This window comes from Empidonax traillii, unplaced genomic scaffold, assembly GCF_003031625.1.
Source record: "Empidonax traillii isolate 1590-97213 ecotype Southwest subspecies unplaced genomic scaffold, ASM303162v1 scaffold890:size686501, whole genome shotgun sequence".
Taxonomy (NCBI): Eukaryota; Metazoa; Chordata; class Aves; order Passeriformes; family Tyrannidae; genus Empidonax; species Empidonax traillii.
The window spans coordinates 615,455-639,688 of NW_020956083.1; the positions used below are offsets into that span (position 1 = coordinate 615,455).

The 24,234-nt window shown below is 46.3% G+C and overlaps 1 protein-coding gene across 4 annotated transcripts in view; it reads right to left on the minus strand.

The window, feature by feature from the left end:
- Nucleotides 1-1,438: 1,438 nt before the first annotated feature.
- Nucleotides 1,439-24,234, minus strand: part of RIPOR3 (RIPOR family member 3) — a 49,933-nt gene continuing 27,137 nt past the window's right edge. For 3 of the 4 annotated variants that reach the window (XM_027902602.1, XM_027902603.1, XM_027902605.1), the window contains 20 exons: nt 22,752-22,898; nt 19,590-19,668; nt 19,188-19,211; nt 18,986-19,039; nt 18,207-18,356; nt 17,656-17,719; nt 17,210-17,253; nt 16,405-16,530; nt 14,380-14,525; nt 8,924-9,053; nt 7,930-8,508; nt 7,308-7,447; nt 6,904-7,036; nt 6,350-6,458; nt 5,199-5,360; nt 4,875-5,033; nt 3,632-3,834; nt 3,308-3,391; nt 2,606-2,696; nt 1,439-1,980 (listed from right to left, as the gene is read on the minus strand). In XM_027902602.1, coding sequence (XP_027758403.1) covers nt 1,880-1,980; nt 2,606-2,696; nt 3,308-3,391; nt 3,632-3,834; nt 4,875-5,033; nt 5,199-5,360; nt 6,350-6,458; nt 6,904-7,036; nt 7,308-7,447; nt 7,930-8,508; nt 8,924-9,053; nt 14,380-14,525; nt 16,405-16,530; nt 17,210-17,253; nt 17,656-17,719; nt 18,207-18,356; nt 18,986-19,039; nt 19,188-19,211; nt 19,590-19,668; nt 22,752-22,898 — 2,725 coding nt within the window. In that variant the 3' untranslated portion in view covers nt 1,439-1,879. The remainder of the gene's footprint in view (nt 1,981-2,605; nt 2,697-3,307; nt 3,392-3,631; nt 3,835-4,874; nt 5,034-5,198; nt 5,361-6,349; nt 6,459-6,903; nt 7,037-7,307; nt 7,448-7,929; nt 8,509-8,923; nt 9,054-14,379; nt 14,526-16,404; nt 16,531-17,209; nt 17,254-17,655; nt 17,720-18,206; nt 18,357-18,985; nt 19,040-19,187; nt 19,212-19,589; nt 19,669-22,751; nt 22,899-24,234) is intronic. The other variant, XM_027902606.1, reaches the window with a different exon arrangement.

A 24,234-nucleotide genomic window follows, 5' to 3' on the forward strand; every position in this document is an offset into this window, starting at 1 on the left:
AAACCCCCCCTCTCTGCACATGTTCCCAAGAGAGAATATTTTAAGGTTTTGGTATGGCAGGAAAACAAAGGCCCCTTCCTTTGATTCCACGTTAATTCAATTGTAAATGATGCTACCAAGAGAAAGCTCCCACAGGTCACAGACAAGCTCTGAGCATCCCCCTTTCTGCCTGTTCCTTCCCTCTGTTCCAGCTCCAGCTCTTCCCCTGTCCCGGGACACGCAGTGACTGCTCCCCAGGCCCCTGAGGTGTGGATAAGGCTTGGAATACTGAACTGTTCCCATTTTGTTTTGCTGTCCTGTACTGTCTGTGGTAGTTGGGGGGTGTAAATACCGTGGGGGTGTTGGGTAACCTGTTCTTGGAAATGGACAAACATCCATGTTAGACTCGGTAGGACGTTAGTGAGCTGCTCTGCTATCTGCCTTAAGCAAATATTTACTCATCAGGTCTTTCTTTTTTTACAGATTGCCATAGAATAAACTTTTATAAAAAAAAAATTTAAAACTCAACAAAAAAGCTGAATGTTTTGGTATAATACAGTTTCAGGTATCTTGTCTTTTGTGTAAGCCGCTGCTGGGCCTCCCAGGTTAGAGTACAACTGTACAGTTTTTCAATCTCCCATACAAGTTTTCAGTTCTCATTTTAGTTGTTACAATAAAATTCTTTTTTTAAAGAACTTTGATGGGTGTCTTATTGCTTTGGGGCTGGAGCCACAGGGTCCTGATTGACCCACATGCACGAGGGGCAGGAGGGGAACATTGTGGGGGTTGTAGAGGAAAGTGATTGAAATGTTATTGTAAGAACTTACTGTAGGCAGAGTAAGAGATGAGATGAGTCCCCTGTGTCTCTCCCTGACCCTTCCAGCTCCCTGCTCTTATCTTCCACATTAAACAGTTCCATTTTAACTCCAAGGGTCCAAGCCTGACCTGTCCCAGGCAGGACAGGGATCAAGCCCAGTGCCCTGTGCCTGTCCCCAGGCCTGCCAGCACAGCACCACCAAACACTCACAGGAACTTGTCTCAGAGGTTTATTAGAACTTCAGAAAACAGTATGAAATCCAACAAATAAATACTGAATAGAAAAGTTTTATACACATATTTATATATATAAATATGTACACACAAGCCCAACCCTTTCAAGTATTGTACCTAAGGCCAGGTTTCTCTCCACAGCCACCCTGCCCTGCCAGCCAGGGGCTGAGGAAGGGCCTGACAACAGGTGGATGATTATGAGAAGTCTTGATCTACGACTAAACTCCAAATTTAAAACCAACCCAAACCTGTCCCTCCCTCAGTCAGACTGCACCTGGCAAACCCAACAGAGACCCTCCTGCTGAGCACACACACTCCTCACACAGCCCCTGTCAGTCCCTGCTGGAACGTGGCCTAAGCTGCAACCATGCTGAAGACTTGGGAAGTAACAAGTTTTCCTTCTGAACCCACTGAGCAATTCTGCTGGATCTGTTCTGCTGGCAGGGCAGGTGGTGTAGAAGGCTGTTGTTTGCTGGCTTACAGAGGGACTGTTGGAGGGTGATCATTTCTCCTTCAGGAAATGCCAAATCAATAAAACACTTCATGGGAAAATAGATCGTACTGGATTTACAGCTAATTCCAGCAAGATGGAGATTTTAGCTCCCACTGACAACCTGGTTCCACATTCCAAGAGATCCCAGTTTTCAGTCATCCAGGCACTTGGTATTTGATCACGTGCTGAGGGACAGTGAGAAAAGGTGTTCCAGCCTGACCTGTGGAGACTGCAAACCCTGCCCTTTGGAAATGAGCCTGTCCTGGGGCAGGATGCAGGATGGATGGAGCAGGGACGGCCAAACCCACCCCTGGGGCACCCGTGTGGACAGTGGGATTCAGCTCTCCCCTTGCACTCCTAAAACACGGTGATCTCAATCTCGGCCTCGTGCTGTGCAGTTTCCCTCAGCTCACAGCAGATCCTGTCCATTGTCTCGAAGGCTTGGCGGCCCTTCTCCCCTGTGAGAAAACAAAGAGCCTGTGCTGAGGGAGAGACACAAACACCTGAGGAATGGGATCCTCTGGAAACACTTCCATTGTGACCTTGTTTGGGACTAACAAGGACTCCCAGCAGTGGCAAACACGGCCCTAAAGCGAAGGGTTTTCCAAAACCTGCTGGAAGCCACCATGGAAAATCAGGCCTCCTGTCAGTACTTCCACATGAGTAACAGTTTGGAGCATCACAGCTGGAAAACGTGCTGTGCACGTGAGCCTGAGTGTTTCTGGGAAGCCAGTCTGGAGATCCCCAGAACTAAGCATGGATCAAAGTGGCTTTTGGGAGAACAGAACAGGGATACAGTTCTCCAGCATCACTTCCAGCATCTTTGGTCCTTATCTGCCACCTTTTCAAAAGGTTCAGTTGTTCCTAAAGCACTTTATCCTGGAGAATTTCCTTGGTCTGGTTCTATAAACCTCAACAGGAGGGCCCCTGGTTGGTACCTGTGATAGAAAGTTTGCCTCCATGGTATGAAACACCTGTCCATGAGGTATTTCCACTGTCCTGGATGTGTTCAGGCTGCACCTGAGGCCCCTCCTGGTCCTGCACTATTTCACATCACTTTTTCAGACCATTTGAAAGCCTTACCAAAGGACAGCGTTGTTTCCCTGGCTGCATTCCTGACTTCCTCTGTCTCAGACTGGCACAGCTGGGCAACCTGCTCAATGCTCTCCACAGCCTGTGGGAGAAAGGAAACATTGGCCTCAGCAGCCCCTCAGCAGTTTGGTGGGTGTTTTTCACAAGGCAAACACAGGCACACAAACTCCCATCTCCTCCAGTACCAGGACCTTTCTCTTGTCCCCCAGCACATCAGCTTGCAGTTACATTCCCTGACATGTTCTCACCTCTGTCACCTCCTTCTCTCCTGTTTTAGGGCCTGAGAAAGTGTAAAAGTCCCAGGGTACAGGTCCCTGCTGCAGGACCATTAAATCAGCATCACCCAACCAGGGCTTCACTGAAAGGGTTAATCCCAGTTGTTGCTTTGCAAATTGAATTTAAGGGTTAAGACTCTGATTTCCTATTGTGTGACTGGATATCACAGGAGTCCAAACACATCCCCTGTGTCCTCGTGCTGTGCCTGCCACATCAAACTAGATGCCCACAGCTCCCTCTCCTGATGCCTTTGGAATAACGGCATTAATGGTTTGGAACTTTAGCAGCCAAAGAATTGAGGAATTCCAAAGAGCAGGAAGCTGCTCAAGTGACCCCTACCAGCTTTAAAATCCCTGCCAGACTCACTTGCGCATCCATGACTGGCCAGAGGTGCCCAGCAGAGCTGTGAGCGCTTACCCTGAGGTTCTTAAGAGCCAAACACGCAGCTTGCTGAAGTCTCACATCACAGTCAGATAAAGCGTCAGTGTAAAACAACACGGCCTGGATGGGAAAAGGAAGGTAAAAAGGAACACCTTGAGTGTAATCAAGCAACCAAAGCAGACTGAAGGGAGCAGCCCTGCCCATCTGAGAAGGACGGAGACAAATCCCCCGAGCACTGCTGTGGTTTGGGGGCCAGTTCAGAGCTAAACCGAGGGCAGGGGGAGCAGTGCCATTCCGGGCTGAAACCATCGCGGTGATCTCAGCATCCCGGGAAAGCCGGGGGGGGGCTGCAGCGCTCACCTTGGCCCGGAGGCTCCTGCTGGTGGCGGCGCGGCACAGGCAGGACGTGGCCGCTTTGCTCACCCGGTGGTTCTCGTCCAGCTGCAGCTCCCCGAGCAGCCGCAGCGTCTGCGGGAGCGGCTGCAGCTTGTTCAGCCGCTTCCCCTTCAGCTTCTTCAGCGTCTTCAGCCTCCCGGGGCACTGCAGCTCCTCGATCAGCATCACTGCGAGGGAAGTGCTCGGCCTCACTCACCCGCAAACCAAGACATTTTCAAGGAACTCCTCCCTGCTCCAGTCCCCTCTAGCCACGAGCAGTGATTCCCAGGGCCAGCGAGGAAGCCAAGCGTGGGCAGGAAGCGAACCGGGACAGCTGCCCCTTTGCCCATCCTGTCTTCTCTCCCTGCCATTGTTCCATTTCCTCCCGTGCCCAGGCTGGGGCAGCAGAGCAGCCGATCTGTGCCAGCCCCGAGTGCGTCCAGGACAACACCCAGAGCAGCTCCCACAGCCCCGGGCATCAGGGCAAGAGCCCAGCCCACAATAAGGAACAGGATCAAGCAAAGTGCCCGTAAACAGCCCTGGAAAATCTCACTGTACAGGACAAAGAAAACCCTCTCTCTTTTAAAAACTAAGAAATCAGGCAGTGGATTTACCCTTTCAATTTGAAGAATATTCCAGGTGTTTTTCACTGACTAGGAATGCTCAAGTTTTAGCCCCCCTCCAGATGAGTCATCTGCATCAACATAAGCCTAAAGATGCAGCCAATATAAAGACTATTTTTAAAATAATTCTTTTCTAACACAGAGTAGGTTTTCAAGTACTTTCACATGTTGGACAAGACTCCAGTGAGGCTCTGGCTACCTCAGGCTAGAAAGTGCACGTTAGTAACCTCTGCAATTTTATTGCTATTTTCTGTGTCTGATTCCAGCTGCAATAGACACCCAAAGCCCCAGACTTTACTCAGTCCTTGGATCCAGCTGTAGATTCCTCTTGACTCTGCTTCTGCTTTGACTTCAGAATATCCCTGAACCCACTTTTCAGGGCACTTAAGATAAAACCATCCTTCACACCTGGTTTGTTTGTACATGGTCAGACATGGGAGTCAAGCACATCTTTCCTGTTCTGATTAAAATCGCATGGTCACAAGGGCAATTGAAATGGAAGCAAGTTGTTCGTGCACTGGTTGGGGTGTTTCCTGCTCTGGAATTGTATTTTGAGTGGGAACCTGGAGGGTAGGCCTGAAGGAGGAGCCAAACACTGCCATTACCTTCCTTGGCAAGTTTTCCCAAGTGTTTCTCCAGGCTGGCAATGTGGTGCTTCTCCAGGTAGCTGTAAAACTGGAATAAAGTAACTGGTTCTGTTTGGAGGTTCGGAGTGGGGAGCAACCCATCACAGGTGAGGATCTGCTCCAGCAGCCTCTGCAGAACTGGAGGGAACACGGACAAGGACAAATGAGAAAACAGCAGGTTAATTTGTTGGAAGCTGCTGAGAACAAGTAAGAGGTTTGGGTTGGGGTTTTTTTTAACGCACAAGGACAATCTTTAGCACTGCAGTGAAATGCAGTCTGAGTGACCTTGTGCTCCAGTGGTACCTGCTTCCAGCTGCCTGGGGTACTTCTCCTTCACTCGGAGCATCATGGTGTATTTCAGGGCATGACGGAACCTTTCTGCTGAAGCCAACAAGACGCTGCCAGGCTCTGCAAGGTCACTCCAGATCTTCAGGTAGTTCTTCTTCTTCTTAGTCTTCTGAATAACTGAAACCCCACATTTGAAGAAGTCCATGAGCTCCAGCAGACTTTGGATTTCACATGAGAAATTAGGCACCAGATGGATTATCTAGACATGGGTCAGCATTAACTTGGATTTGTTCAAAATGGGGCATTTCCTGCCAAAATGCTAAAACCTGCAAGCACTGATCTCACCAAGCTTAGGCTGAGCTCCCAAACTGTCATCAGCAGCTCTTCTGCCCCTTATTGTTCATTTCGTCCCAGCATGTGAGTCCAGAAGAACTCTCTGTGAGTTTAAGTGGCTGCCCTTCTATCAGCCAAAGATGTGCCACTGCCAGGTGTTAGAGATCCTGCCTCATGTTCCTTCCTCAGGGCTCTCTCTCGTCAAACACTTCACTTGAAGCTGTGGTTTCTCACTACCCTCTGGACCCTTCATTCCTCACTCTTCTCTACAGAGAGACTGAACTCCTGCATTTACCACTCCCACACCTCCCCTGTCACACTGTGCCAAAGGCCCTTTGGAGCTCTGCTGCAGGGAGCTGGTTATTCTCGCATCCTCCGGGATAAAAATCTGTCAGCAAATACTTCCAACTAAAATCTGCATTCTTGCTGCTGTATTTACCAAGATGAGAACAAAAGCCTTCCAAGTCTCCCATTGTGCTTTATCATTTTGTCAGCAGTGTAGTATTTAGAGGAGTTTAGTATTGGAAAGGCCTGAGGTGGGAAGTTTGACTGCAAACCCCATCATCTACAACATCCCTGTTTAAGACATCCCAGTTCAGCTACTCTTTGAGACAAACTTCTCCAAATCTTTTCCTACCTTGCAGAAAAAAGTCCAAAGCAAACCACGAGCCTTGTTTTCTCTAAGAATCCAGATATAAGAGCTGGTTTAATTATGTGAATGTTTGCAAGGAATTTAGAATGAAACCCTGATGTGTCAGGGGAAGCCGGAGCAGGCACATCAAGGGTGCACCTCTCCCATCTCTGGCTTGCCTTGGAATAATGCAGCTACTCACTTTCTTCAACAGACATATCCAGGACATCCCCCAGCACTCGGGTCTGCTCCGATACTTCTTCTAAAATGCTCTCCTGGACGACCTGGGCTACGTTTGGTGACCTCAGTTTCTGAAATGCAACATTTTGTATCTCAGCAGCTGAAACAAGGGCAGTATCAAGCTCAAGATAAACCAGGATTTCTTTCTTGGAATCAAACTTCTAAGAGCAGTGAGAAAACATCAGCTGCTCTGAGAAGGGCCCTCTGCCATCACAGCATGGCTAATGGTAGTATCAGTTTTTCATTCATTCAAAAATTGATCACCCCTGCATTTGCATTTGCAGCCTGCTTAGGGCACAAAGTACTTAGGGCACAGCAAAACCCAGAGGCTGAAGAAAGGCAACAGAATTTTATATGACACCTTCTGTGTAGACACATGAAGACGCTGCAGTTTTTGGACTCCATTTCCATTCTGAGTCTTTCTGCTTTTATAAAACAGCTGCGAAATCCCTTCTGTCCATAATCAGAATCAACAATGACATCCAGTGCCCTGGGAATCCCCAGGCTGTTCAGTACCTGCAGAAGACCCTTGCACAGCTTCAGGTGAGTTATCAACAGCGTGTCTAAATTGTCATCACCAGTAGTGACATCTTGAGTTTCTGGTCTCGTGTCACATCTCAGGGACTTCAGTGTGTTGTCATTGTATGTGCTGTTGAGATGAGGGGAAAAAAAGAGTTACAACTCTCCTCACTAAATAAAAATGAAGATGTGCAGTCTCAACAGGAGCCTTCAAAGCAAGTTGCAAAAGTACAAACCGGGTGGCATCAAACAAAACAGCATTTTTTAAATTTGCTTTTATAACCTTCTTAAAAACACGAGGACATGTTTGTGTGCTGTGCTCTGAGCTGTTACTCAGCCAAGTGTTCCTGGGATCAGCCCCCTCAGCCCTGCCCCTGTCCCCAAATCCCCACAGCACTTACCTGACACTGGCTGTCCTTACGCTCCCAAACAGCGAGAGCTCGTCAGCGCTGCAGTCGGCATTTAGGAAGTCAAAGCTTTCCAGGACTGTCTCCACCATTAAACTCTCCATTGATGAGTGTTTGTGATGAAGTGGCTTTTGCTGTTGATGGAGTGGAAGGAAAAATGCTGTTATTTGTACTATCAAGCCGTTTTGCAGGAGTTCTTTGTTGGTTTTGAAATCATTCTCAATAATAAATTAATTTGCTTTTCTGATTTTATTCTTAGCACATCAGTTTGATGAACTGATGCAGTCACCTCGGGCTATACCAAAATTTAAAAATATCAATAAAGACTAGAAGCAAGCCCAGATGCTGAGGCTCTGACACAGTTCAGGCTCAGCTTAGCCCAGACTGGTTTCCAGTTGGACTGCACTGGTTATTTCTTTGCCAGCCGTTGCTCAGTGCCCAGCACTGGGAGCTGCTTTTCCTGAGTCCTGCCTGACCTCTGGTGGCCAAACTCCTTTTGGGAACGTGCCATTGTTGCATGATGAAATCAAATCAGCCACAGGGTCACAGAACATCTTCAGATTTGGGGGTAACAGAGGAAGCTGCACCATATCCCAGGGGTAAAAAATTCCCATACCTTTAATTTATCCCTCAAAGATGAAACCTGGTATTCCAGTTTCTCCAGCTGGGCTTGCCCCACATCATGTGATTTCAGCAAATTCAACACTTCTTGGAGAGTCTTGTCAATAGACTTTGTATGCCCATCCAGTCTCAGGTCACCTGCAGCATTCCAGCTTTTCTGGCTGCTGTCCTCCTGCTCTGCCAGGCGGCGAGTCCTGGGCTGGCTCAAAGAATCCCTCCGGCCCTTGTGACGAGTCAGAAAACTGGACGGGTTACTTGGAAATCCATCCCCACATGGAGTCTTCTTCAGGATATCCAGAGTTGTATGATCTGGGAGAGGGTGCTGGTGCTCTTCTGCACCAGTCTCTTGAATAATCACCAATGGCCTGTGGTCGAGAGCTGGAGTTGTACTCCTGGATTCTGCCCCTTTCTGGTCCTCAGAGCTGAACGAGTCTCCCTCGCTGGTCTCCGCAGGATTGTGAGCTTTGCTTCTCCCATGATCATCAAAATCACAGGCAGCCAAGTAGCTCAGGATGCTGGGGGGCTGGGCTTCATCACTTGCATCCCCCTGGTTCTGCCTCAGCTGCAAAAGAGACTGCAGCAAAGAGATCCATGGGTGAGCGTGGACACAACCTGAGATCCCACCCAGGAGATACGATTCTGATCCCTGTTGTTGGAAACATGCACCCAAATCCATCAAAGTACAGGGGGCCAGGCCAGCATGATTGGACAAAAAACTACTGAAACCAATTTGTAAGAGCCCCTGGATGAACAGAGGAGCAGCAGTAACCACGTGGTTGATATTTCAGCTGAGAGTTACTAAGGCAGCTCAAAACCTGTTTTTGGGTTAAATGAATGGGGGTTAAAAGAAAAACATAACAAAGCCCCAAACTGCAAAGGCCCAGGGTGCTATGCTTTCACACTTCTGAGTGTGCTCCTGAACAGTCTAATCTAACCCAAAATCAAGCCCTAGGTCTGTGCTTTGCATCCTGCTTTCCTCAGGTACTCACCAGGTAGTATTTCTCTCTGAAGCTGGGGGTGTTTGGGGGGGTCCAGTTGTATAACGAGCTCTTCCTGCTACCCACAGAAAACTTGGCAGTGCTTCCAGGTGACAAAAACAGGTTCTCTGTGTCAAAGGGGCTGCAGCAGAAAACAAAGGCCCAAGTGTCAGTGAGAGCAGAAAGCACAGAGGTGTTCAGCTGCAGGAACAGCTGGGAGGATTTGAACTGTGACATTCAGTCAACACCACAGTGAATAAAAGGAAACAGAAACCGGCCCTCTGACCAGTACCTTTGCTCCAGCAGAGAAAGAGGTAGGCAAGAAGGTATTTTACACAGAATTCTCAACACCCTTTAGACAGAGACCTGTGCCAGAGTCTTTGGAAGAGTCCAATGTTCCAAGAGGCTGAAGTGCTCCCTGCCCTCCTGCAGAGCCTGCACAGCCACTGGTGCTGCCCACCCAGCACAGCCTGTGTGTGACAGGCACTGGGCACTGCGGGACAGGCACCACTCCAGGCAGGAAGGAAACAGAACACATGTAATAAAGGAAAACTGCCAATTTCCCTCCTGCAGAGCACACAGCACCTGGAAAAGCCAATAAAACCCCCTCATTATCCTTCACTTACTAATAAATGACTGGTTGGCAGACGAAGCTGTGCAGGGCTCCAGGGCAGTTCTGTGGGTCACACCGGCGTGGATGAGGCCACTTACAGCCCCAGAGGGTACTGGCTGAGGGCTGCAAGAGCTCGACAAGTCCTGCTCTAAAGAGTTCCCAATTACCTTCTGCATGACAGCCATTAATTTCCCAACTCCTTTGCAAAGGAAACTCGGACAAACTGTGTCCCCAAATGCAACCCAGCTACCCAGGACAGGGAAAACATATTTCAAGTTCAGCAAAGCAAGTTTGTTTTTCCTACGTGTTACTTTTGTTCCCCACTGATATGCCTTGTGGCACCAAAAGAAAGTTTGTTTTTCCACTTCAGGAATGGCATTTTGAAAAAAATGTTCACAACAAATCTGCAATGGGAACATGAAGACCAAACAGCAGGATGAAGTCAGCTGCACTCAGCTGTACCTTGCAGAAGATCCAGAAGGTGATGAGAACAAATCAATTGCAGGGAAAAGAATTTCTGCTCTCTGGCAAAAGCTGAAAAGCAGAGCTCCCACTCTCTCTAGCTGCTCGTGTTGCTCAGGGACAGCTCTCCCCAGCACCCTGCAGCTCTGCTCCTCAGCACAGAGTGACACTCTGAGCTCCCCTAGCACAGGTTAATTGGCTGAATTAACCAGTGTCACCCAGCTGGGGTCCCTCACACAGCCCAGTCCCAACCACCACCGTCTGCACTGACTCACTGGGAAGAAATAAATCGGGTTTCTGACAGCCAGAGCCTTTTCCCCAAAGCCTGCTGTGTTTGCTGATGAAAGCAAATTACTCCTACCCGTGGCATTTCTTAGCAAAAGTCACAGGGATCCATTCCTCACATTTTTCACTATTAGCTTTTAATATAGCACTGCAGTAATGCAAAATGACACTTCTGGGAAAGGAACAACAACAACAAACTAAATCTGTTTCCCCTCTTTGACAATTCCTGGAACCCTCCAGCAAAACGCAGCTCTTCAGCTGCCTCCAGACAAGGACACACTCCCAGTCCCTGCAGGGAACAACTGAGAGCAGAGGGGAAAGAAAGAATGGAGTCTGCTCTGAAACTTCTATTATCTCTTGGCTCTAAGCTCTTTGGGCACGATCCATCATCTTCTTCCCCATTTCTACAGCAAACAAACCATCATACTGGGACGGATCTATGAATCCATCTCTCCCAGCATTTTGACACTGACAGAATCCAGTAGGGGATATTCCAGGGGAAAACATAGGAAATGAGTCAAATAGAGTGGGCTTTCCCCAGACACATGCCCGGGTTTGAGGCAATCCATGGCTGGGATCTGTCACGCACCAGACTTTGCAAGCAGACTAGTGCCTTTAATTCTCACTGGCTTTTCCTTAGTTTGTCTAGAGGCTTCCTGAAATCATTGACACAAACCCTCTGTACAGGTAAAAGTGTGCAGAAATGTCATTATTTAACTTGAAACTGTGGAGCAAGTACTTTGCTGCAGTGGGTGGGGGGTGTCTGTGGCTAATCAGATCCTGTCCCTATTCCCCCCATTCCTGTGCCTGCACAGGATTATCCACAGACACCTTTTCAAGGCTGAAAAATTCTATTAGGAAAAAAAAAAAATCAAAGCGGCCCACCTGAGTTCTGCCCGCCCTGAGCATGAATTCCCAGGGAGATGTTACTTTGTCACACCCACCAAACCTGTGGAGGGATGGAATACTTGAGATTTCTATAATTTACCTCCCCCTGCTGCACTTTCTGTTGGGTGAGTAAGGAGGACACAGCCTGGTTTATGCCCTCAGAGGAGCAGGAGTGATGAGAGAGAGCTTAAGAGCAGAACTCAGTCCAGACCTCAACCCCAGAGGATCTGCCTTCCTTTCTCCCACTGTGCCCTAAGCAATCCCTTTCTGTCTCTGGATTAAATACCACTAGACCAGAAGGGCTCTGGGTGGGTAGACCTGCCTGAATTCCAGTGTTCAGCCTGTGAATCCAGACTTACATTAACACAAAAAAAGCACCAACTTTAGTCAACTGACTGGCCTCACTGTTAATCATGAGATTTCTCTTGCCACCATCAAACCCAGGTGAAAATGCCCATGCAATTTAACAGTGAGAAGGATGTTAGCAGGTGTTTCACCTCCCCCTTATAGCATAGCAAGCAGTTTCCAGGTTAGTACAGTTTATCACAGCCCCAGGCCGTGAGTGCACAGGGATGCACTGAGGGATCACTGCCTAAAGATACTGCAGGAGTAACTACATGTCACCTAAGCTTTCACCTATAAGAGCAGGACTGGCAGCAGATGCACATCCAAAAATAGAAACCAGACTTTCATTTTTAATTCTCTCTTCAGGTTTTCTCTCACTCCAGGAGTAAGCCAGGCCAGCACAGCCCAAAGCAGGCAGAGGCACCAGGGCAGTTCTGACTGGATGGTGCCCTTGGATCCCAGCACAGGGTGCTGCTGAAGTTCTGAAAGCAAAATACAGCTTTCTCTTTGTCCTGCATGTGAGACACAGAATTCAGACTGGTGTTTAGGTTGGCAAAAAACCCAAAGTCTTTTGCCAAACTGGCCAACAAAGCTGTTCTGCAATGGCCCCAAGCTCATTCACACTCCTCATGGCACGATCTATAAAGGAGCTGAAGGCACTTTTGTTTGAGCCCAGAAGACTGAAGACCTATTTAAAAGAAAATATACATTTAGAAGCGGAAGAGGGAGATCTGCATTTGGATTCCTCACAAAGCAGGTCTAGACTGAAAGCTTGTGCCTCAGAGAAGTTTGGGCAAATCAGATGGATTTGTTTAGTTATTCTTAAATCAAAGGGAAAAGCAGCTGTTATTTTGAGTGCTCTATCTTTGAAAACAGAAACACCCTGAGTTATCACCACAAAACTTCTCTTTTCTGTAAACAACTCCAGCAAACAGGCCTGTCAGAGGAGAGGCCAGCTCTGCACAGAAGTGCTCTGAAGGATCCACTTGGTGGGATACCAAAGCATTTCACAAAATTCAAACACAGCAGAGACGCACAGCCAGGGTTTTCTTATGCGCTGAACAATTCCAAGTGGGGATTAACTCCCAAAGAAAATGAGTCACGACAAACCCTGCTCCCAGCTCAGCTGTTGCCAACTCCAGGGGCTGGGATTGTTGTCCCAAATACCACAGACCTGCTGCTTTTGCCAGCCCAGAGCTGCACGCTGAGCTATCAGACACCACAGCCATGGAGGGTCAACAGCATCGGGATTGGACTTTTCCAGAAAGTTCTGCCACAAATGTAATTTGCTTTGGAGGTTTCAGGCTGTTATGAGGAACTATCCAATATCCCAGAATAGGGACAGGCTTTGCTCCTAAAGTCCTTTTGCAAGAACAGGTTGTGTGCATAATTAATTACGGAAGCTACTGACAGAGAGCGAAGGAAGTGAGCAGATCCAGCAGCAGTGAGCAAAGGGGCTGTCAGATGCCATTGGTGTGGGTTAATAACAAGAGAGTAGAAGGGATTTCTTCTGAGCACCTCACCAAAACAAAGCACATCCTGTCAGATCTCGGGAGGAAAAAGCACCATAAACAAGTGCAGCCAAAGGCTGCTGGGTGAGTTCATTTCTCGTTGACTCTAAGCAATCTGTGTGTTGGAAAATCGTTTTCAGGTGCTGTGGGCAAGCCACATTTTTCAGCCCAGTTGCAGGTACAAAGCAGTAAATGTCAAGAACCACAGCATGCACAAGAGACACTCAGAAAACTGTGTGTTGATCAATAAAGCTTTTCTTTCCCCAGCCCCAGAAATGGAACCTGAAAGCTGTTTCTGCTTTTCCTGGAGAGTGCCAGGATCCCAGGTCAAAGTGGCTCTTTCAAGAGGGTCCTTATAACAGAGGAGTGTTCAAAGGCCTCCTGGCCACGGAGGGCTGGGAAGAATCAAGGGCTGCAGTAGCCACACACAGAGGTACAAGAGATCAGCACCCACTGTTTAACTGGGCACTTCACTAAGGGGGCTACACTTAATCCCTGGACAACAGTAAATGGAAACAGGTTAAAAAGCCTTGATTTGTTGCAGATGGGCCTTTCAGTGCAGAACAACAGTCCCATAAAGCACAAACAACAGTACTACCTCAAAAACCTTGGTGAGTCTGGACTGAAGAATAAGTTTCACTGCGGCATCCACAACAGTGAGAATTTGCTTTTAATAACATCAGTAATCCACAACAATAATCAACTTACAGATTTAAATTATAAAACAGTTTAATAAATCACAGGCACCATGACAGTGCTCAGCTATTTTAAAATCTGTAACCAAGCTTCCCTGTAGTGCACAAACAGGCCTCGTATCCATAACTACTCACAGTGCAAATATGAAGGTGCCAAGTCTTTGGGAAAGCTTCATTTATAAAAAATTGTGATCTGGTCAGAGTGATTGCTCTAAAATTTCAACTACTTTTTTTTTTTTTTTTCATTTTGCCTACAAGCTGCTACTTCCAGTTCCATTTCATCATCTTCAAGATTATTTTTCATATTTTATAGATGCACAGATATTGCTTGGAGCTGGACTGAACGCTCACTGTGAAGAGGGGTGAGCTAAGTAAGGCTCACTGAGTCAGCCTAAGTCAGCTCCCATGGCTGTCCATGGTTTGGTGAGAGCAAAGAAAGATCTGAAAGGTCACAGAAACAGCTTGTGTCCTTTCCCCTGCCCTCCTGAGGACTGGTCCCACAGAGATCAGGCCCAGCAGCTGGGGTGGCTGTGAGGAAGCACAGGGCTGTCATCCATCTTGCACCTTGAATGGAGAGAGGACTGTGGGGGTGAATGCTGCTCACTGACATACTTAGCAGCCTTTGATCATTTCCAGTGTTTTCTAGCTTCTATTGGAAGCTATACTTACTTCCAGAGGACCTCCAGCTGCAGTTTGATGGTGCCCAGCTCAGTGATGTCCACGATGATTGCCTGAGGCTTGGTTGTAAAGAAGTTTATGCTGTCACATGTCACGACACCAACTAGAATAGTGGCCAGTCCTCTCAGCTCTGTCACCTGCAGAGACAGACAAACATATCCAGTCTCATCCTACCAGACAACCCTCAGTCACCCGCACGGCAAGGAGAACACCCCAGGCTCAGATCTGCTCTGAGACTCATAACAAACAAACCCCTGACACTCAGTCCTGGGCTCCTAACCAGCTGTGAGCTGATGTCCCCCCAGGAAACACCTCCCAGGGGGCTGGCACAGGGGACAGACAGAGCTGGACAGCACTTCACACAAGGGAACTTGGTGGACTATGGTTTTAAGAAAAAATAGTCTGTAATTCTTGCTCTGGTACTGGAGCTATTTCAGGACTAGACTACTTCAACTCTCAGTTGCCTAAAGGATCTGGAGGCACAACTGTCTGCAGCCACTGTGACCTTTCTGACTGTCCTGAGCTCAGCAGGACCAAAATCAAAACTTGGGTCATTCTTTCCTCCAGCTCTGCAGGTGGCTCCAGGTTTGCCATCAATGCAGTCACAGGCCTGTGTTTTTTCCAGGCTGGCACTTGGCTTCTTCAGCTACTTTTAAAAAAGCCAAACCTAAATCGAGTATTTGCTATAAAAACATACTTTCAGCTGAAGATCACATTGTTCTAGAAGTGCACGAAGCATCAGACTCAGCACAGAACTTTAGCACAAGCGCCTGAAGTCCACTTTGGAATTAGTTGCATGCCTGCATCTCTTTTAAGAGCTGAAGTCGTGCTGCTGGGCTCCTCTTGGAACACTCTTTGGCACTCATCAATTTTCTTTTCTGTTTTTTTAAACCTGCTATGTGTTTGCACTGGGCAAAGATCATTAAGCACAAAGTGGAAAGAGCAGGAGAGTGTGGAGGACATTCATCAGTAGACTTTCATAAGCTGACAAAAAGAGTAAAACTGTCATTGTCACAGAGAGTAACACAGGTTTTAACAGTCGTTATGGGAAAACAGGGATCTGAATTAGCTTCTCACCTGATCTTCATTGTGCAGTGACAGTAAAAAAGCACATTATAAGCACATTTCCAAAGGCAGTGCTGGCAAGATGCCAAAGAGTGTCTCCTGTGTAACCCAGTTCTTGCTGCCAGATAGGAGGAGAACACTGCAATAGCTGCTTTAACACAGCTGCCAAAGCCCCAGACCCTGCACTGGCACAGTTTCCCAGTAGGACAGGATCCAGCACAGCCTTCAGTGGCAGCTCCATTCAGGCTGACAGGAGTCATGCTGCACAGTCCAGCCCACTAGAGATGCCAGACTACAGTGGAAATGCTGCTTAAGGCCACTGCACCAGTCCCTTATTATTAAAGATGTGACCTGTTCTAAAAGAATGTCAGAACTCTAAACCCAGATTTAAAGCACAGCCAGTTTGCAGCAGCACATAAATGCCATTGGTTGTTCACAGATATGGAGCATCTCTGCAGTAAAACACAACAAAAGCACTCGATAAAGGGATGTTAAACCCCACATTCCAAACACACACAGGTGCAACGGTACATTTTTTATGCATTAATTTTTCTCTTCCAGTAGAGAACAGAACTGTTGGTACTACATACACATCTGGGTTTCCACCTCTAGACTTCACCCTAGAAAATCCCAGATATTGGTCTAGGACATTTAAAAAAAAAACAAAAAAACAACCAAACAAAAAACCCCAAACACAACCACATCTACCAGACTCCAGAATATGGGAAAGCAGATGCAGTAATGCAGTTACAAGTGCCAGCAGCAAAGGAAAACCAGAACTAGATGTCCCTTCACTAGACAGAACATGCATTAACCGCCATTTTTACACAGCTAGAAAAAGGCAAAAATATTTAAGAACTTTGAGAAACACTTGGTAGCTTAAGAGGTAAGAGGCAAGTGGCAGAAGATGTGTTGACCCACTGATTCCAATCCAACCATTATACACCACACCTTGATTTCAAACTTCTCATGGAGGTTGGGTATAAAAATCTTCTCCTCCTCATCCCATGTCTGGCTGTCATCGGTCTCGATCTTGCCTTTCAACCTCCATTTCTGGCGCCCCAGTCGCACAAACACCTGGAAACCACAGAGAACAAAGGATTTTGGGTCAACATATCCCAGAACACTCCCTGCATCCCTAGGCCTCCCACTGTTCCAGTCTGACAGGAGTGAAGCCACCCCTTTTGATCACCATGCACTTGGGAACTTGGATAAAGCTGGAAGATTGGAGACAGGAATTCAGGATGCAGGTTTTAACACCTGCAGCGGTGCCAAATGCCACGTCCCAGCCATTCTGGAAGAGCTGCAGAACTGCAGTGCATTCCAGGTGTGGGGGTACTGGAATACGAGGCACACTGGAATTCACTGGGAACTGTCAGAGGTAGGAGAGCACCCAGTAAGACACTAAGGTGCATTCAAATGATGCCAAGGGTAGTCTTCCAAGAAACAGGCAGCCACTGCTACAGGATTCCAGGGTAACTCTGAAGACAAAGCCCTGACAGGTTGGGTTTCACAGACAATCACTGCCATCTTTTAAACCCTCCCATAACACCCGAATCACACCTTTCCCTCCCCAGCCTCTGAGGGCACAGTAACTCCTGAATGTGCCAAAGCACTGTTCCCATCACAACAGTGGGTGTTTTTATCACACTCTGGTCCCTGCTCTCCTCCTACATGTTCCACCCTCGCTCTCCTGTTCCTCTATTGCAAACTCACACCAGGAAAGTGAAGGACAATTAATGGCTTTATACTGCACCTCATACTGGTCCCCCGGGCAGAGACGTGCAAAGCCCACCAACCCTGAAAAGAGAAGGAAAACTCCTAATACTTGTATTGTTTTACAAACACCCCCCAAAAGCCTCAGACTGCAATAAATCAAGTGGCTCTCTGGCCAACACCCCCCTCTCCTCAGCTCTGGGCAGAAGCTACACCACGAGCCCAAGACACTCTTGAAAGGATAAAATTTAATTGAGCTGAGGAAAGAAAGCTTGTCAGCTTTTGTATTCAGATAGAAAGTACCATTGCAGAACTGTTTTACAGCGCTGAAGCAAACAGGAGTTTGCCAGAACTCTGTTCAGAGTGTCATCCAGCAAGCCAGTGGCAGCAACTGGCATTGAATGGCTGGACTCCCAGTGGATCAGATTGCTACCTAGACCATAAAATCAACTGATGAGTCTTGAAGGAAAGAGGAAAGGAACCTACCTTTCATCTTCACGTGGAACTCTCCCAAGTGGACTTCCAAGGCCCCCTCTATGAAGCACATGTCCTACAAGAAAGGCTGCACAGTCATCACAGCTGCAAAGCAGTGCAGAGTAGCACCTTCCCACATGGGCCATTTTCTTTAGAGGCCTCTCCCTTAGAGGCCATTTTGTTTGGCCCTTTTGTTATTTTAAAGGACACAGAAATATTATCAGTAGTAGAGGCAGACACAGAGTCCATTCATACTACTTTTTAAGACAGACAATCTTCCACAGAAGAGTGGAACTGCTTGAGCTAACCACTCTCAGTTATGTTCCATTCCTTGTTTTGGGAAAATAGCAAAGCTTATTCCTCCTTCAGTTCTCATCCCATGCTTCCAGTGCAGGTCATAATGGACCCCACTATTAAAGATTTTTCATGTTACGTATTTTATACACATATTAAGTTTTTAACCCACACCATTAACACACACACAAAAAAACCCAGTAGCAAGTCCTAGTATATTTTGGGCTAAGGAAGTCAAGTCTTCATCACATGTGTGTGGTATTTCCTACCTCTGTGCACTCTTGGAAGTTCTTGTAAAGCTCCACTAGACTCTCTCTGGAGGCTTTGGTGGAAGGGGACAGGGAAAAGGCATGTTTCATGTTAGTGGCCCCATCTCGCAGCCTGCACTGGATACAATAAGCTTCATAGAGTTCTTCTACCTTTAGGATTTGGAAGATGGGGAAAGAAGGAACCAAAATTACCTTGGCATAGTTTTAAGAAGTTTGGAAAGGAACATCAGCATCTTTCCTTGGAAAAAAAAAAAAAACAAACCAACCAAATCCCTCTGTCAGAGCATTGCAGGGTGCTGCAACCCCTGCATTTTACAGAGTGCTACAGTTTGCAGAGCAGGAAACCAATTCCTTCAATACAGACTAAGCCCCCTCCAGCATTAGCTATGCCAGAGGAGAGGTTCCAGTCCTTTGGAAGCAGCTGGCAGACAGCAGACAAGCTCCACAGAACTGCCCCTTTGGCCCCTCGTGGGAAGGGGAGGGGAGAACATGTCAGTGTTCCCAGAGCAGCATTTTCTGAATAAACTGGCAGAGTGTGCAAACTGGTTTCACAGGAAAGCTCAGGTTGGGTCGCGCCCAACATTCAGCTTGAATAGAACCATTCAGGAAAATAAATAAATAAAAACCCCCTCCTTCAGCACAAAGAGGGGCTACAGCTTTCAGAGAGTCCCCAGCATCATTCCCCTTCAGATGAATTGTAATCAAAGTGGTTTCCATTTAGCTAGGTCACTTACAAAGCAGTGTGAGCCTGGCAGGTTCAAAGGTAGGAACCCCCTTACCTTGCTAATGTGAAACTCCAGTTTTCTGATGTATCTCTCCACAGAGCGGATTTGCTTTTGAAGAGGGGAGAGAGAGAGAGAGAGAGAGGGAGAAGGGGACTTGAGAAATTATTTCCTAAACATGCCTGTGAGTTACACAGCAGACACATCAGACCCATTTTTCTCTATTTGCAGCATTTCCTCTCATCCCCAGTAGCCTCACCTTGTCCAGGTCGTAGTAGAAAGCCTGAAAGAGAAATGGCACAGGCTGAAGAGGAGAGCACGAGTATTTGTACCTATTAATGATACTTTCATATGTACTGCAAGACTCACTATCTTAAATTACACTAAACTGAGATCATAAACATTGACCACTGAGCAGACACAAGGAGCTATCATCCCAGTAAAGAAACAGGATCTGAAAAACACTGCTGGATGTTGAAAATGAGCAATCTCCAGTTAAATTCTCACATGTGGGGCTACCTTCCTTGGGAAACTGCTGACTGTGATGCCTTGCTGGATCACACCTCAGCATTTTAACTGGAAAACTCCTGGGAGTTCCAGGTGGGAGAGAACATCTACTTTTGTGACTTTATTTAAATATTTAACATTTTAAAAATCTTACCAATCTAGAGTTCCTTTTTGTATCTTTGTGTCGACCAGAGAGATAATCTAATTCAGCCTGATGTGCTTCCAAGTATTCACTGGAGAGAAAGAAAACCCACTGTTAGATTCCTCTGGTACATTCATTAGAAATTCTTTGGGGAGGTGTTTTCAGCAGAATGTTACAAAGCAACTTCCTTCTCCAGAAGACTTCCCTTGTTTTACTCTCTTGAGATGTGAATGGCTAAAGGAACATGGGTCAAGAGATGAGAAAGGCTGGTTTCCACAGACAAATGCTTGTTCTGAATGCCAAGCTGACCCTAGAGGAGCATCTGTACCCCACAAGTACCAGAAGATGGTTACTGTCACCCAAAATTTAAAGATGCTTTACATTAGGAATCCTCCTGACTGCTTTTGCCTCTGACAAGGTGTGGAATGCTGCAGTGCAATGCAAGGCCAGTGATGCTGCATGAGTGTACACAGCACATACACACTGCACTCAAACCTTCACAGGTTCTTGTTTCCCTCCATTTAAAATAAATCATTCAAATGAAAGACGGGCTTTATTCTAGAACTTGAATCAAAACCAAACAAGACTAAGGGCAAGAGGAAAGGAGGGATTAGGGGAATAGCAAGTTCCAACACATAAACCAACTCACAGATCTTTTCAGATTTCTCTGACTGTTCCTACCTGAACCTTTCCTGTCAGATCATTTGCTGAGAAAGTCTCTTCTACAGTTACTGAGGAGAAAGAACCAACCCCATCTTACAAAGAATTGCAATATGGAACAAATCCTACAAACCCAAGCTCACAGAAGTGCTGCCCAGGTAAGAAGGGCAGATGCCACCAGTGTTGTAGCAAACAGAGCGCAGTACCACACTGAGACAATTTCTTAATGCAACCATTACTTCTTCCAGAACAAGAACTATTTTGCAAGGTGTGAAGCACTTGGTGCCAGTTGGCTTCTACAGACTTGCACACATGGGCTGTGCCTTAGGAGTTTCCACAGGGCCTTAAACCTTTCCTGCTGAGACCATCTTCTTCCAACTTTGCTTTTAATACACAGCAGACTTAGGTAACTTTTTCCTCTTACGTTTAAGAGGGAGCAAGAGTCATCCAGCAAGGGCTACATTATTAGACACGCGCTCTGAGCAGTCAAAATAACCATTTTGGACAGCTGCACTTCTTCACATTTGCCTTGATGCATTTCATTTTCTTACTGTTTCAAAACCAGCTCCCCCCAGACACCCCATGTCTCCAGCATTCAGCTGTCTGCCCTTGGCACTTGCCCATCGACAGCTCAGTGCAGAAGTAGCCAAGGCTGGTGGCACAAAAGTGTTCACTTACCTTTCAGAAAAGCTTCCTCACTTTTAGATTTAAGCCTGTTGGAATTACCAGCCTGATGGAATGGCACCCAGATGGTTAAGAGAATAGTTATTTTCTCTAGCTATAAAGAAACAGGCACGTAAAACATGTTCTGCACTAAAAAATCCAAGTCACTCCAGCACCAAGTGGACTTTGTCTGCATCTACTTAAAATTTGGACTTTGCATTGCTATTTGATACAGTTGTTTTCTGTAGGTTACTTCAGTCAATTAGTTGCTACTCAGTTTTGGCAAGGGACTGATCCTATGGTATTCACTGCAAAACTGGGAACAAATTCTGATCCACTTTATGGTTTCTCCTCCCTAAGCTCTGATAAATTCTAAACTCTGCAAAAACATTTGGTTTCATAGTTTCTTCTAAATCTAAATCCTCTAATAAGACGTTGGTGGATATTTTTAGGGCTAAGACTTCATAGTCTTTTATTGGACTAAAACTGTGACACATCTGACTTTACAATGTATTATTACAGTGCATTTTATGCTCTTTGCTTAAGAAAACAAACTGTGACCAAAATTAATACAGTAGCAAAATTTTGAGGACAGCAGCAACACACGTGAAGGAACTGTTAGTAGGATGCCAGCAGAAAGAGCTGCAGGGTTTACACATCCAAGGAAAGGTATTTTATCTTCTGACAGGAGCTGCAGGGTGTGATTGAAGCTCTGTGGTAGCAGATGGACCTATCAACATCAGCTGTAATGCTTTAAGATGTACATTTCTGTATTACAAGACCCCAGGACTCTGCTGAAGGCAGAGCAGTGTCAGTCACCCAGGCAGGCTCAGCCCTTCTGGGCTGTCTCTGCTCACCCACAGCCTGTTGGCCCATTCAGCACTGAATAATATCAGTGTTCTTTGAGGTAAATGTCCTCCTCAAATCCACAGGACCCTGAATTCAGGCTCCCAGCCCAGCCTTTGTTCCCCATTGTCTGCTGCAAACACCCCACACCAGCCAGAGCCAGCGGACACATCTGGTCTCCTGCCTTTTCACTCCAGTCTGCCCTGACGCAGCAGTGGCTGTGCAGCCCACCCTGATAAAGACTCTGAAATAATGCCACATTTACAGCAAAGGAATGTTATTTACAGTTCCATGAGGAGATGGAGCTGTACTACAGCTCTGCTTCATCACCCTGAGTCAGCTGAAATTTTCAGATGTACTTGTTTAGACTTCCCTTACAAGACACCTAAAGATGACTCTTGAACTCCAGACTACAACTGCATTAAAAGAAGGTGAAAAAAAGGAAGAAAAACAAAAGGCCTCCATCCCTCCTAGAATAGCTAATTCTGCAAGTGCTCCCTAATTAGCATAGGGACAATAGAAACAGTTGATGAACCAGCCTCCCCACTGTGTCATGGCAGGGCACACCCTCACCTGCACTCGATTTTAATTCAGCTTTTTGAGTCAAAGCAAACTCCACACACTTGCCTTTCCAGAAACTTTCTGCCAATCACCACCCAGGCCTGGTTGTCCCATCCCTGCCCTGCCACCCTGCATGCTGGAAAAGCCTCCCTTCCTCACAGGAGCTCAGCTGCTCCCCAGGACATGGACAATCTCCCCACTGAGTTCTATCTGTCCCTGAGTTTCTTGAGTAGTGTAATAAACTGGGAAAAACGAAAACATCAGAGCATTTTGCTTGCAAGTAGACTGAGAGTGAATGAAACTTGTTTTACAAGGTCCCCAGTCAGTGCCTGGGGAAGTCACCACACATGTTTAGAGATGCCAGATGGAGACAGAGCACAGTGACAGACAGAGTTAAGCAGCATGATGAGGTGAGGCAAATTGCAATATTTAAAAAGTCCTTACTTAAGTCCTTTCTTCAAAGCTTCAAAAATTTTCTTCACCTGCAGTGGCTTTGGATCCCAGATCAGTGCCCCCTTCTGCAGGGAGTTATAAGCCTTGGGGGGTTTCAGAGACATCCTTGATCTCACTGAGCTTCTGCTGAGAGACTTGCTGTAGAAAGAGAAAAGAAATAGAGGGAAGATGCAAACCCCATCACCTGGGAGAAGGGAGATGCCCAACCCACAAAGCTTTCAAGCTGCAAGTTGTATGTCCAGCTCCATAGACATTTACTCATAGAACAAAGCTCCTGGACACAGGTAACGTCAGAAACTTCACACTGCTGGCAACTGCTCAAGGTCTGACTGATCAAGCTCACATAAAAACCTTTAGGAATAGCCATTCCTCTGCCTGCACTCCATCCATTTAAACATGGCTCAGAGCCCCACCACAGTTTTGAAAAGCAAACTAGCCAGCCCAGATTGCATACAAGATAGAATCATCAAGGTGTTTTTTCAGCATCTAACACCTAACTTAATTACTTTTAAAAGCAGCTACAAAACCAAAATGAAATATTGTTTCCAACAGAAGTCCCACACAGAGGATATTTTGTGCCAAGCTACAGAGTTAGAACACTCTGAGCCATTACTTATATATATGTTTACATCATTTAAACCAGAGAAGGAGCTCTCTGCAGAGGATTCCTGCCTGGTTTACCTCTATCTAAGTACTTCTCTAAGTCTTGGCTGGTTTTATATAGTTTTGTTAATAATCCCTGTAAGTCAAACTTTCCCAATCTACCAAAGCAAAGCAAGCCAAGCCAACTGGTGGCTCTCAGAGGAACCTTCTACCTTCTCTCCAATCTCTATCCTAAATTCAGCTCACTTGGAAAAATTACCAACTTCATCAGGCTTACCACTTAAGCACTGGCTTGACTTAAGTTCCAGGCATGTGACTGGAGGCCTAAGGAGATTATTGAGCTTGGTGATTAAAGCCCAGACCCAACACACCTGAGAGCTGTCCCTACTCCTATTATAGAAACTCTTGAGTAACTACTTTAATTATCCTCATCCTAAATTTCCACTTGCCTCCATTTTTTAGCATATGATCTGCAAAAAATCTGATAAATTAGGTGTTGCCAAACTTTACTGGATATTTGATTTCTTCACTACAATGATTATCTTAGTTTTTTATGATGGCTTCATGTAAAGTGTTAATTAACCAAACCATTTGGAGCTCAGGTTACCTATAACAAGGAACACAACTCTTAAATTAGAAACTTGCACTAATATTACTTTTCTTTATTAAGATAATGAATCTTTGAGAGGGTTTCATTAGGAATAACACTGGAAAGGACAGTCTAGCCAAAAACAGCAGTTGAAAGAGAAGGCTCATCACTTAAAATCCTTTCATGCTAAGAAGAAATAGCATCTCATGCCATGAGTTAGAGTACTCTAATTAGCAAGACGCTATATAGGACAAATAATCCTGTATTTTGAAATTAAACAGA